The sequence below is a fragment of the Psittacula echo genome (assembly GCF_963264785.1).
Source record: "Psittacula echo genome assembly, chromosome: 1".
In the NCBI taxonomy this organism is placed as follows: Eukaryota; Metazoa; Chordata; class Aves; order Psittaciformes; family Psittacidae; genus Psittacula; species Psittacula echo.
This window is the reverse complement of record NC_137735.1, coordinates 83,027,691-83,041,415: the sequence shown is the minus strand read 5'-3', so window position 1 is coordinate 83,041,415 and position 13,725 is coordinate 83,027,691. Positions and strand designations below refer to the sequence as shown.

Here is a 13,725-nt window from a genome sequence, read left to right as displayed (position 1 = left end):
AGTCTTCCTGTTCCCTTCCCTGTGGCTATTGTAACATGTTTTCTGGTTCTCCTTCTAGCTATAACTGCTGAGACTTTCTAAAATGCCTTTATGCTTCCGGAATTACGTCGCGTATGCCGTACCTGGAGTGCTGGCACTTCTCGGGTGCTGGTGGATTTATTCCCATAGAAAAAAGCATGGAACCTATCAAGATGAAGAAGCAGTAGGTCCTGCAGAGCAGCAGGAAGAAGTGACAGAGCAGGATTCCGCACCAGGAACAGAACCATGTGTTCCTCGAAGACAGCTCTCCTTGCTGGAAGAGGAAGACACAGGGAACAAAACCTCGACCTCCCTGCTGACGGCAGGGTTGACGATGCCCTCTGTTATGTGTCACCCTGATGAGAGGCTGGATCTCTCGCCAGACTTGCCAGTAACAACGAATCAGCCCAGCACCCTTGAGAACGACAGTGAAAAACTAGAAGAAACGGGATCTCAAGACGAAAAGAGTGTCCCTGCTTGTGTTTCTCTGCCCTGGGAGTCTGCCTGTTCGGAGCAGGCAGGGGAAGAAGACGTGTCCAGGTCAATTGCCAGTACTGTCCCTGTGTGTCAGGAGGAGGAGGACACACAGCCAAAAGGAGATGAATTGAGAAGAGAGAAGATTAGAGGAGTGGGTTTGTGCAAGGAAGACATTGAGAAAATTGAGCAAGCGACAATACGGATTGTTTCCGAGGTCATTTTGGCAGCAACTGAGGAAGTGCTGTGGGGTGCTGCAAGTGATGGGTCCACTGAGATCTGCCAGGCTGCTGCCAGTCGAGTTGAGACACCTGTGGAGATGGCAAGTGTTGTTTCCTCTGATCAGATGCTTGCAGAGGAAGCTCCAGTAGGCAGTGAGAATGTTAGGAGTGATGGTGTGGTACCAACATCCCTGCAGGCAGAGGAACAGGGTCAGAATGTGAGACGTTCAAGCTGTTTAACACGTGGCTGTTCATCCAGCCCTGAAGAGGGAGACACAAAAGACTGTTGGCAGAAGAAGCCTGTCCGCAGTGAGGGAGTGCTGCCCGCTCCTGCAGGTGATGGGTCCACTCAGCTCTGCCAGGCTGCTGCTAGCCAAGCTGAGACACCTCTGGAGATGGCAAGTGCTGTTTCCAGTGATCAGACGCTTGCAGAGGAAGCTCCAGTAGCTGATACGAACGCTGCTGGAAAGAATGATGCTGCGGTCCTGACATCCCCGCAGACAGAGGGACAGGATCAGGATGTTACATGTTCAAGCTGTTTAACACAAAGCCCCACTGAGGGAGCCACAACAGACTGTCAGATGAAGACCCCTGTGTGCAGTGAGTCCCAAGGAGGTGGTCGGACTCCTCTGGAAAACCACAAAGGTTCTCCAGAAAAGGCGCCTTTGGTTAGGGAGGGCTCTGTGTGCAGCACATCCACATGTGAAGGTGGGGCATGTGTGAAGGGCCCGCTGCAGAGCACAGTGCTGGCTGTTGCATCGGGCCAGCATTCAGAGTTACGTAGTTTATCTGCGACCCGAGACACAAGTGCTGGGCAGAGCTCCGGCCCAAGTGAGACTCAGCCTACTCTGAAGCTGCCTGAAGACAATGAAGTACCATACAGCAATGGAGTACTGCGAGAGAATGGTCCAGACCCATGTAATGAGTGTAGCAAGGCACCAGGAATAGATGGAGACTGCCCACAAGGTAAGCGATTTGAAAATGCTCTTACACACGCACGGTGAACAAGCATTTTATGTGCTGTAACCCTCCTGCTTCAGGACATGTGCAGATAAATCTTCGTGTTTAATTTCCCCAGGAAATGACTATTTAGCCCTCAAGTGCTGGTGGGTCTGCATTTGCTCTCTGAATTCATCTCTCTGTAGGATCCAGTGTTAGCTGGCCTACAGGAGGAGCTATGGGGTGTATATCAGCTCATGTTGGTCTCCTACCAGGTTACATGGCCAATCTGCTAAAACTGAAGTTGTTGCTGTAGTGCAGAAGGCTTCTGGTATCTATATTGGTTCATGTGGCAAGGCTGGGGTTGTCCTCACCAAATCTGTGCTACAGACCTTCTGTGGGACTTTGTCTTCCAGGTTTCCCGCATCAAGTAGAAAAAGTACTGAGCCTGACTGGCGAGACACAGCTCCTTGAACTTGATGCCAACGTCCACGATCTACTTCCAGCAGCACCACTGACACTTCATTCCCTCCTTATGACTGCCTGGGTGAGTCCCAGCTTGCTGGCTATGCTGATGTCGGGGCGGAAGGCTGTTGCTGGTCACTGCCATTGTAGGATGCTGTATCCATGTGGCTGGCTCACAGACGCCCTCAAACTCAGTGTGATTTTGTGTGGCTGGTTGTTATCCAGCTGATTTAGCTGTTAATAGATCGGGGTTATCTACCTGTTCTTCCACTACTGTTCCCATTGTGCCTGTAGTAACGGTGCACGTAACTGTTTCCTTGGATGTGAAGATAGGCTTTATTCTGGAGAAGTGAATTTGTGCTGGGAAAGGAAAGGCATTTTGGATGTATTCCAAGCACGGTAATGCTCGGAAGCTGCCCGGCACAGTGGCTCTCTAGCAGCCGGGGCAAAGGACTTTGAAAATAAGGCCTCTGTGACAAATCTTGGACAATCCCTGTGAAGATTACCTTGATATTTAGAACCTCCATGGGCAGGGAGTCCTGGCAAGTTGCACAGCGTTGATAGTGCAGCATGGCTTGACCCATCATTCCTGACTCTGCTCACTGATCTCTTGGGTAAATAAGTCTTGCAGCTGCTCTGTGCTGATAGTCTTTTTGGGAACAAGATGGGCCCCAGCCCAAGTGTGATTTCCTTGAGAACAGCATGCAGTTAACAATGGGTAGTCTTCTGCTCCTGATCCAAAGCAGTCTTTAGAAGTGAAATACTACAGTGCCGTGGCTGTAAGCCTCAGGAGGTGCTGGTGGAACAGGGAGTTGCTGTGAAGGAAACTTCGAGTTGCAGTGAACACTAATGAGAGCTTCTTTCCTCCACGTGACAGCTCTTCCTCCCGGATGGAGTCACTGTGCCGGTGGTCGTGGCGCACCAAGTTGATGCAGGGCACATGTTCCTGCAGCAGCACACTCACCCCACTTTCTACGTCCTGAGGAGCCTTGAGCAGCAGATGTGCGTCTGCTACTCTCAACCTGAAATTCCAACCCTGCCAACTCCAGTAGAAGGCAAGTAACTTGACCGTTCACTTAAGAAACTTCGAGGGTCATGTGAAATCCTGCTGCCCTGAGTTAGGCTTGGGAGGTTTCCCAGTGCATGAGGTGTGATAGTTCGTTGGTTATTCTATTGATTTGGGCTTTTTTTTAAGCTCTGTTCTTCCTCACCCCACTCATCGCTGAATACTTCTCCAGCCACATAGTTGCACATTGAAATTCGGAAGGAGGTAAGTCAGTCTTGGGTTATTTCTTATCTACCTGGCACCTGGTATATTTTTGCTGACAAAGTGTGGAGCTACTCGCACATCTTCGTAGTGTCACTGTCTGTACATGGTCTAAAGTGGAGGGTGCATCACATGGAAAGGAGTTATTCATCATAACTAATGCCTGGAGTGCTGATTTCTGGAAATCCGCTGAGCTTTCTTCTCTGTACCCTTATGTTCCGCAGTTGGTATTATCTGCGCAGCTCCAGGCCTGGATGGGGCATGGCTACGGGCTCAAGTTATCAGCTACTTTGAAGAGACCAGTGAAGTGGAACTCAGATATGTGGACTATGGAGGATATGCCAAAGTGAAGGCTGACACACTCAGACCAATCAGGTCTGTAGCTCCTCTTCCATGGCCTGAGGCCATATCTGGCTCGAATCTTCTTCAGAGGCATCTGTATTGTTTGAATTCCTTCTGGGTTTTTCCAGAGCTGAAGTGGGAATTGGTAGAAAGGTTTGCCTCAGCAGCAGGGGTGGGTTCCCTGGCAGCAGAGCAAGCTCTCGCAAGGCTTTATTGAAGGGGAAGGAAGAGGAAATTGTGACTTCTGTCACTTCAGCATGGCAGCTGAGCAAAAGGATGCCTTTGGGAGGCCCCAAGGTGTAGTTAGTTGCTGAGCTAGGAGTAAGATTGGGATTCTCTATGCTCCAGCCCCACTGTCTGAGAGAGCTGTATTGGATGAGGGTTTTCTTACACAAGCCCATTAAATAGTTGCTTGTGCCCAGAGGTGGGAGGAAAGCAGTCAAGCCTCCATGGTGGAGGTGGCTTTTGCTTGGAGCCCAGTCCAACGTGGCGTGCTCATCAGACAATGGGTTGCTGCTGCTGCTTAGATTGCTGGGAGGTTGTTTTTGACTGTCATCAATGTTAAACTAAATCCCTCTTACAGCAATTGATTAATCAATGTCACCTTAAAGAATACAGGAGTGACTTAGAGCCCTGTTCTTATTCTGATGAATTCTCTTTTCTTTAAGGTCTGACTTTTTATTGGTGCCTTTCCAAGGAGCAGAAGTTTTACTGGACAATGTGGTGCCTCTTGCAGGTAATGGAGCTCCTGACAAGTACTATTGGCGGTCCTACTGCAGTGTCAGTGGGTGCCAGCGGTGGGCAAGCAATGATCGTGCCTGAACCTTCCGTCTCCTACTGCAAGCACAGCTCTGGTGTGACTAGAGCAAGGACTGGAAAAAATGAATTTTATTCTTCTAAATGTGCTAGCATGGCAGAACCTGTCAGACTCCAGGGGAAAGATGATAAATGTCCAGGCTTTTTCCGGCTTGGAGGAGAGAGTGAATTACTCTGCTAAAGAGCAAGTTGGCAGGGCTGGCAGTGTATTAAGTGAAGTAGCTGTAACTACTCTGCCACCTTCTGTCATAAAGTAGCTGTAAATGCGAAGTTAGTTTTAATGTGTTAAACCAATCTCTGATACTTTCCTACTAAAGTGACTGACGTGTATAGTTCTGTGTTCAAAATGCTACCGTTCAAGCCCCGGCAGAGTGTCATGGTGGTAGAGATGCCTGATGTCTGGGGGCCTAAAAAGCTGCCTTGTACGGAAGGGGTTTCTGTGGGAGCTGGGGGTCAGGCGGGTCAGTAGTGTCTTCAGGGTCAGTGAAGCCCTGAGGCCCTTGAGCTTAGTTTATTAAGGATCGAAACACTAATGACCGCTGAAAGGTACCGCAGATACGCACTTTTCTATCTTTAAAGCCTCCTAATTCATCAGCCACTTAAATTCCTATTAACTTAGCTGGTGGCTTTAGAAAGCACTTCATTCTTCCTTTCAGCAACCCAGCAGGCATAATGTTTGTGTGATCTCCAGCTTAATAGACTGGTTTCAGCAACAGTGGGTGAGGATTTGCTGGCCTAATGGATGTAGGAGGTCAGGCAAGGTGAGCTTAATAGTCCCTTCTGGCCTTTGAAGCCTGTGACTGTCATTTGTTTTCTCCTGCTCTTCCCCAAGATGAGGATCACTTCTCCCCTGAAGCTGACGCAGCTGTTGGCGAGATGACCAGAGGCGGAGTCCTTGAGGTGCAGGTATGTGGAGCTGTTGGGAAAAGTCTTGTTGCTGATAGTACTACTGCTGTGACTCTGTGCACCCCCCATCCTGTGTGTGTGAAGACAGACAACAAAGCCAGAGCCTGGAAGTCTGGCTGCTGAGCAGGGTCTTGATGAGAACTTCCTGGTGTAGCATCAGTTCCCGCTCAGGGCTGTGTGGCTGGGAAGGGATGCGTGTTCCCTCTTGTGAGTGATGTGGGCAGAAAGCCAGGGTATGGATTTGAGTGATGAGAGTGAACTTGCCCACAGGGTGTTCCAGCTGCTGCCTGGTGGCAGGAGCTACATTTCCTCCAGCCTACAGATAGGAAGGGGTGTCTGATAGGGAGCGAATGATGCTGGCATTGCATCCTTCACGGCTCACACCAGAACTGCTGCCCACTCTGGTTTTTCTGTGTTTCCAGGCCACAAATTATGACAGTGCAACAGGACTGCCACTGATACAGCTGTGGAACTTGACGGGCAATGAGGTGCGTGTGTTGACGTACCTATTTTGTTGGAATCGATGCCGATGCAGGCTTCCTGTTGTTGATTAGGAACTTGCTGATTGTTTTTTCTCTAGTGGTTTGTTCACCTTTCTACTTTTTGTTTTCTTTCTTTTCACCTCCCTTTAGGTGGTGTCCGTAAACAGAACTCTGGTGGAAAGAGGCCTTGCTCGGTGGATTGACTACTAGCAATGTCCTACCATTTCCCTAGAAACACATACCTCATCTCGGTGAAAGGCAGGGTTATTAAAAGCCATAATGACAAATACTGTAGCTTTAAAGCAAAAAATCGTCTCTGGCCTCTCTTCAAAAGCTGAATGGGAAAAAACCTTAAAACCTTACAGCTCGTTCGAAGGTAGCAGATGCTCCGCTGTGATTGTTCCACATGTATAATACCCGTGAACTTAGTGTCTGCTTTCCCTTCAAAGTTAGAATTATAGAATCGTAGAATAGTTAGGGTTGGAAAGGACCTTAAGATTCATAAAATCATAGAATAGTTAGGGTTGGGAAGGACCTTAAGATTCATAGAATCATAGAATAGTTAGGGTTGGAAAGGACCTTAAGATTCATAGAATCATAGAATAGTTAGGGTTGGAAAGGACCTTAAGATCATCTAGTTCCAACCCCCCTGCCATGGGCAGGAACACCTCCCACTAAAGCATGCCGCCCAAGGCCTCATCCAACCTGGCCTTGAACACTGCCAAGGATGGAGCATTCACAACCTCCCTGGGCAACCCATTCCAGTGCCTCACCACCCTCACAGTAAAGAACTTCTTCCTTATATCCAGTCTAAACTTCCCCTGTTTTAAGTTTTAACCCGTTACCCCTTGTCCTGTCACTACAGTCCCTGATGAATAGTCCATCCCCAGCATCCTTGTAGGCCCCCTTCAGATACTGAAAGGCTGCTAAGAGGTCTCCACGCAGCCTTCTCTTCTCCAGGCTGAACAGCCCCAACTTTCTCAGCCTATCTTCATACGGGAGGTGCTCCAGTCCCCAGATCATCCTCGTGGCCCTCCTCTGGACTTGTTCCAACACTTCCATGTCCTTTTTATGTTGAGGACACCAGAACTGCACACAATACTCCAAGTGAGGTCTCAGGAGAGCAGAGTAGAGAGAGGGGCAGGATCACCTCCTTGGACCTGCTGGTCATGCAACTTTTGATGCAGTCCAGGATGCGGTTGGCTTTCTGGGCTGCGAGCGCACACTGAAGCTGGCTCATGTTCGTTTTCTCATCGACCAACACCCCCAAGTCCTTCTGCGCAGGGCTGCTCTGAATCTCTTTTCTGCCCAACCTGTAGCTGTGCCTGGGATTGCTCCAACCCAGGTGTAGGACCCCTTGCACTTGGCATGGTTAAACTTCATGAGGTTGGCATCGGCCCACCTCACAAGCGTTACATTGGTTGTCCTTTATTAACAGGCTCTGCCTATGAAATTAATGAATGTGATTAAGGAATTTAATGTTCAGTGATGGATTTCTTGACTTGAAAATCGTGGCTTTCTCTCTTTCCCTTCAGGACTTGCCGATGCACAAGGCCCTCTTCTGGGTAGCCATGGCAGTGCTGCAGCTGGATGAAGTAAACCTGTACTCAGCAGGTACAGACCTGCTTGAGCAGAATCTGCACACCCTGGACAGCCTTCGAATATTCAACGGCAAGGTGAGCTGTTAGCGACCAGCTCTGACTGACACTGGGTTTGTGTGAGCACTTCCATCTGTTGATACAGGAAAAAACCACAACTCTCGTCCTGCTGGACACTGGGGAAGCAATTTGCATTAGGAATTGTTCCACTTGGGTACTACCAAGAGTAAAACTGCGATGTACGTAACTGCGTTCTGAACTGGAACAGAAATGTACAGGTGTGTTGTGTTCAAAGGTGTGCTTGGTATTTCAGTGTAAGCTCTTAAAATTACTCTGTCACTTGTCAAAAGAACACCTTGAGCTATCATGAGCAGCTCTTGGGTTTTCTTTTTCCTGGTCAGAGCCCGGAAGAGGTGTTCATGGAGATCAGGAGACCCCTCGAGTGGCACTGCAAGCAGATGGACCATTTTGTTGGGTTGAATTTCAACTTCAACTTTGCAGTAGCGGGATACCTCCTGAAGGGTAAGAACACATCTTGCATCTTCTGTTAGAGTTGTGCTTCCTTACCCTTCGTGTGAAGTGTCCTGAGAACTTGCTAATGAACATACTAATGCTTCGTAAATATGCCTTGACCATTAAATACAGTATTCGGTTTTTAACCCCACTTGTTAGGGTACAGGCAACCTTCTCCTACCACTGTAGCAAGAACTGTGAGGGTTTTACACACACTACTAGCTCTGGTTAACAAGCACAGGAACTGTGACAAGTTTGAGGTGAACACCCAGTGCGTGGCTTACCTGGCAGGTAAAAGCAGACAAACCAGCGTTGTTCTCAGTTTGTGCTGACTGAAAACGAATGGATTCTTGTGGGAATTCTTATGGGTTTAGGTTGATAAAATTGTACCAGCGTGAAGGACACTTGTAACTGGGGGTGGACGAGGGGCTGGGCCAGGCTGGGGTGCATCAGAGACAGCGTTTGGGGGGCTGAAGGCTTTGCCCACAGGGGAGCTGCTGTGCAGCAATGGAAACGCTTCAGGGAGGCTGAAGGTTTCTTGATTTAAGCCTTGCAGTGTGTGCCTTACAGTGTGCCAGTTCCTAGTGATCTACAAACAGAAACTGTGACCATGTGAGGGCAAGTGTTTAAGTCATGTAATTGTGACTGGATGGGGATTAGCATTCTTTTTAAATGGCCTGCTTTGAATCAGAACAAAGACGACCACTGGGACATAACCACTCCGCACTGCAATGCACACAGGAGGAGTTGGAAGTGGGTGGAATGTTGCTTACCTTCAGCGTTGCCTCTCTGCAAAACTTACATTGACTCTCTTTGGCTTTTTAGCTTTGCTGCCAGTGTCTGAGGAAGTTTGAAGTCGCTGCAGCCTAAAGCACAGGAAGTCTCTCTTGTTGACAGACGTTTCAATGGAGAATGTTCCCATGGATACCTACCCCATCCATCCCAGTGACACTAGGTATAGGTTGGTTGTCTAACTTTTAGATATTTCACATACATTTCAATGTCTGTTTCCTTTAATAAATTATCAGAAGGTAACCTGTGTTCTATTAAAAAGTCAGTCACAGAAATCTGGGTATCAAAATTCATAGAGATTTAATTCTGAGGTCTGCAAAGCTATTGCAGAGCTGAACTGCTTTGGAGGTTGTTCAACTCTTTGCTAACATCTTTCCACAAGACCTAATTTCATCTCGTTTATATTTTAGAGGGAAGTTTTACTTGTCCTTTTATAAGTAGTCACTTTATCCTTGTCATGAAAATCTCAACGCCTGAGAGCCTGTCTATATGCAGCACAGATACAAGCTGAGAAACCCACCTCAAAGTGATGGGGAGAGCCAGTTTCTCTCAATGGGGAGCCCTTTACTCAGTGTCTGTCTTCTCAGCATCCAGTTCTGTCTTGCCTTGTAGGCTGATCCGCTTGTGTTCTTTTCGCTGCTTTATTGTTTATCTTTTCAGCATTACATCCATATCAGATTGTTAGCCTTCACCAGTCAGTTTTGCAAGCAAAGTAATGACTATCTCTTTCTATGTGTTTTGAGGAGATTGACCTGTTAGGAGAGACGGGTTTAATACAGGATAGTTGTTTGGCTATTTGAACAATTTATGCCTCAATATGCATAGTTCTAAAGATTTTCTGAATTGAATTTCTCTGCACTTTCAGGACACTAAAAGAAAACCAGCCCTGGTCATCACCAAAGGAAAGGTGCCTCCATCACTCGCTGCCCCAGTCCCCAGCCCTGGGGGGTGGAGGGGAATCTGAGATGCCGTTCCTTGCCCCCTCTGGATGCACTGGATGCATTGGCTCCTGCGAATGAAAAAGGACCACGATGCTGTCTGTCTTCTTCCTCTTCCTTCCAGTGGGAAGGTTGGTTTTCTTGCTAATAATTGACCTGCCTTTTGGAATTCCGTCTGACCACACCAGGCATTCGATATGCCCTGAGCCTTGATCAGATCTATTTTGATGTATGTCTGGATTGGCTCTTGCAAAAGCATTTGTCCCTTGCTTAGCATGTTGAAATAGGGCTGGTTAGGCTTATGTCTGTAGTTACCTTGAAGAAAAATCAGCTTTTTTTTCCCCTCAGCATTTGTTAGAGAGAATCTGAACTCCGAAAACCTTTGGGCTTGGAATAAACGATTGAATCAACTCCAAAAGAAATATGTGCCTGGGGGTAGGTAATTTATTTCTGGCTTTTGGAAGGCAAAAGCTTTTGGATATTTGCTTACTTGACAAATTTGTCAAGAACCCCCCATTAAATCGTCCCAAGGAAGAACTGGCCCTTCCCTCTCCTCTTTCAGTCAAATTGACAGTGTCTGATGAAGAGGAGAAGGGTTTTTCTGTGCCTTGGACACATACTCTTTATTAAAGCAGGCAGCCAAGTCTGAGCCCAGAAGGCAGATTAAAGCTAAAGGAGTTCCTGCAGGGTTTTATTCATGTGGCTAGGACAGAAAAGAGCCAATAATAAATTGCTTTATGGGTTGTCTGATCTGGGTTCTCTGTGCTCTCCTTAGCTGGCAAGATGTCATTTTGGGCAGCAAGAATTCCTTGGTGCCTACTGATTATTCCTTTTTGTTGCTTACAGTTGTCTTGGCTATGTCCTGGCAGCTGGCATGGCAGGTCTGTCGTGACTGGCAGTGGGCCTTCAGGGTGAGTTCCTCACTGTCACTCGGGCGGCTGTGCCATTCACTGTAAAATCAGACCCATCCCTGGGCTTGGGATTACTTATGCTCGTCATGCCAAAGGTGAACAGTGGAAGGACCTTCTACTGCCTGACTGGTCATGAACTTGGTGTTTTAGAGGACTTGATCATGAGTTTGGTGTTTTCCCTTGTTCCTGCAGGACAAGGGAAAGATTTTAGCCTAGTTCTTGCAGAATGGAAGAGGCACAGGTTAAACTGTAGAGCAGCCAGGGCAGGCGCTGATGTGCTTCTTACCTGAGGAGACACTTGGATGCATCAAGACCTCCTGAAATAGAGGAATGTGAAGGTATCTTCTGTTCTTGTCACGTCATCATGATGTTTCTCCACAGAGAACACCAAGTGCTTTGGAAGTACCCTGTCAGATCCTCCCAAGTTCTCTATAAAATTAACTAGCATGTACACGATGAGGGGGGAAGAATGTTTGCTGGAATAAGAGTCTGAAGTTACGCAGGTAACGCTGATGTCTGCATGACTTGCATGATTCTTGCATTTGTAGCTGGAATATTACAGTTCACTTTTCTTTCTTCACATGTTTTACTCCAGAATCAGAGGGAGCGGTCGTGTATCTGTATGATGCAGAGGGAGGATCTAATAGGTCTTTTTTCCTCTGAAGTCACCATACATCACCAAAGCCACTCTTCTTTACAAAAATGACCTACAAACCGCAAGTTACATTCATTTCTGAGCATGGCTGCGTTCTCCAATCCGTAATTCTAATGCTGAATTTGAAGTTCTGTAGACTTTTCACTCCACGGGTACCCTTGCTCTAACCAGCCTTGCTTGTGTCTACAGATAACTCCTTGCCTGGGAGGTCTAGCACCGGTTCTTCTGCTTCTGCTGGTCCCTCACAGGACCCAGAGAAGGACAGCAGCACACAGAGCACTGAGCATCTCTGGCACAATACAAGCAGCAGCTGAGAAGCCAGGAGTACACAGAACTGCCAGGACTACTTGGTGTCACGATGTCATCTCACTTGCCAAGAAGTAAGTGATTTTAGCAGCCAGGGTCCCCTCCCCTGAAGAATGACCATTCCCTTTTTGGGAATATGGTCATCACATCCCACCCAGCTCCTTTGTGTCGCATGTTGTGTACAAGTTGCTTGAAACACCATAAACGCTTTTACAGGAATGCTACACAGGAGATCAAAAACTTCTTTGTGTCTGTTATTCTCCTCTTTTGAGGGGGAAGGAGGCAGAGTTACGATGGGAGGGTGCTCCTGTTGAAATCCAGCTTTATTTTCTACTAAGTAACAGTAACTAACTAAGTACAGTTTTGAAAAAGGAGAACTTTTGTCTGCTAACTCGCTGTGCAGACTGAGAGTTGGGTTTTAGACGCGGGCAGAGTTAAGGAGTGCTTCAGCTGCTGCATCTGAACAGTTCGGAAAACCCAGATGTTACTCTCATTTGTATCGGTTACACAGACAAAACCATCTTGGGGCATTTAGACTTGCCCAGAGAACGCTTCCATTTAGCTACTCATCTGCTACCTTTTTTGCCCACTCTCAGCTGTCGTAGTTCTCCTATCCAAAATTTCACAGCAATTGTTTTAGCAAAAGCTGGCAATGAAATCTGCAGGTAACAGGAGTGGAATTTAACATGAAATCAGTGGGTGGTAGTCTTCACACTAATTAGGATTTCCCTGTTCATAGATAAAGCCTCATCAAAGTTCATATCTTCAAGGGAGTGCATTTTGATTATAAGAAGTCTAAATGAGGTAGGCTGCCCTATTCGTCACACCCTGCTACTTCTAGTATCTCTCATTTCCTTCTTTGCCTCTCAGCTGGAGTTTTGTCTGGTCCTCACTGGGTCTGACTGCCATGGCCTTTGTTACTGGAGCTGTGGGAATGTGGGTACCGCTGTTTCTTTACAGGGCTCAGCTTGTCCAGGGCACTGTGTCACCGTGCCTCCAAGAGACATGCAATTCATCTAACAGGTGAGGTGCACACGGCTGTGGAAACACCCTTGGGAACACTGCACAGGGCTGAATGCCAGTTTGTTTAAAGACAGAAGGTAGGATGTGACTGTGAACGCTTCTTGTGAAGGCAGTTGGGTGTGAATGTTGTACTACCTTGCTTCCCGGGATGCTGAGGCCAAGTGGCCTTTTGCACCACCAAGGGCAAAACTTAAAAATAACAATTAAATAATAATATATATAACAATTAAATAATAACACTTAAAATAAACAGCCTGTGTTCACATCTGTCTTCCCTGTGTTTGATTCCTGGGCCAGGGCACAGGGTGTAGTTTTCCAGCACCCTCTGCTTGTGGGTACTTGCTTCCCTTGTTCAAACTCAGCTGCGTGGTTGAACAACAGTTATTATTATTATTACTGTTTCTTCTTCTTATTTCACTAGTTTTCCTCCACTTTGCCTCTCCTTTGAGCAGTTGCAATTTGAGGGCAAGACTGCACAAACGTGGTGCAAAAGACAGTGGAGAGACAGAAACTCTGCTCTGGATCACCCCAACAGTAATACTAAAAGCGTGGTACCCCCAGAGCTGTTTGGATTCTGCTCTGTCTATGGCCAAATAGCTGCTTCTTACACAGAGCCACCAACCACTTGGGTCACGCAGGCTAATTTGGGGTGGCACAGGGCTGTCAGTAGGAGGCGGGTGGAACGGCGGGGCCGGTGGAGCAGGGCCGCGAGCTCTAGAAGGCGGCGGCTGCCGAGGTAACGCCGCGCGGCTCCCGCAGCGCGCTCCGGGCCGGTGGCAGTTGCTGCAGAGCGATCGAGAGCGATGGCGCTGCCGGGCCCGTGGCGCTGCCCTTGTTGCTGGCCGTCGGCGCTGGCAGTGGCGCTGTCGGTGGCGGTCGCCTGCCTGCTGCAGGGATTGCTGCTGGCAGCGGCGCTGGGCGCAGGGGGTGCCTGCTGTGCGCTGCGGTCCCGCCCGCCCGCCAGGCGCCCTCCGGCCCGGCGCTCTCCAGCGCGATTCCTGCTCCCCCAGCGCCCTCCCCGACTGCCGCTGCCCTCGTACAGGCCCAGGCGCAGCCTGA

The 13,725-nt window shown here is 48.2% G+C and overlaps 2 protein-coding genes across 9 annotated transcripts; both read left to right on the top strand.

The window, feature by feature from the left end:
• LOC308232970 (uncharacterized protein) lies at window positions 1–5,602 on the top strand (the record flags this gene model as incomplete). The annotated part of the gene is made up of 7 exons (XM_080639396.1): window positions 1–1,679; window positions 2,069–2,199; window positions 2,995–3,172; window positions 3,609–3,759; window positions 4,395–4,462; window positions 5,375–5,448; window positions 5,537–5,602. Exons 1-7 carry the CDS (start codon window positions 83–85, stop codon window positions 5,600–5,602), a joined length of 2,265 nt encoding a protein of 754 aa, XP_080495522.1. The 5' UTR covers window positions 1–82.
• Window positions 5,603–5,678: 76 nt separating this feature from the next.
• On the top strand, window positions 5,679–13,431 carry LOC308218083 (neurofibromin-like). 8 transcript variants are annotated; one of them, XM_080611703.1, is made up of 6 exons: window positions 6,403–7,606; window positions 7,930–8,050; window positions 8,867–9,002; window positions 9,699–9,902; window positions 10,120–10,206; window positions 10,618–13,431. In XM_080611703.1, exons 1-3 carry the CDS (start codon window positions 7,409–7,411, stop codon window positions 8,893–8,895), a joined length of 348 nt encoding a protein of 115 aa, XP_080467829.1. In that variant the 5' UTR covers window positions 6,403–7,408; the 3' UTR covers window positions 8,896–9,002; window positions 9,699–9,902; window positions 10,120–10,206; window positions 10,618–13,431. The 8 variants fall into 8 exon arrangements, 6 of the variants coding, with proteins under 6 accessions (XP_080467831.1, XP_080467829.1, XP_080467830.1 ...); XM_080611705.1 differs by adding an exon at window positions 5,679–6,306 and having other exon boundaries at window positions 7,466–7,606; window positions 9,699–13,431; XR_013956306.1 differs by lacking the exons at window positions 9,699–9,902; window positions 10,120–10,206; window positions 10,618–13,431 and adding exons at window positions 5,758–5,936; window positions 6,081–6,306 and having other exon boundaries at window positions 7,466–7,806; window positions 8,867–8,996.
• The last annotated feature ends 294 nt before the right edge of the window (window positions 13,432–13,725 follow it).

What these genes read in the sequence shown, in the direction of transcription:
- LOC308218083 (XM_080611704.1), top strand. Translation starts at nt 7,409, where the DNA reads ATGTTCAGTGATGGATTTCTTGACTTGAAAATCGTGGCTTTCTCTCTT. An exon ending in TTCGAATATTCAACGGCAAG is followed by an intron (nt 7,607 to 7,929) that starts GTGAGCTGTTAG and finishes TTTCCTGGTCAG; the next exon opens with AGCCCGGAAGAGGTGTTCAT. An exon ending in AGCGGGATACCTCCTGAAGG is followed by an intron (nt 8,051 to 8,866) that starts GTAAGAACACAT and finishes TTGGCTTTTTAG; the next exon opens with CTTTGCTGCCAGTGTCTGAG.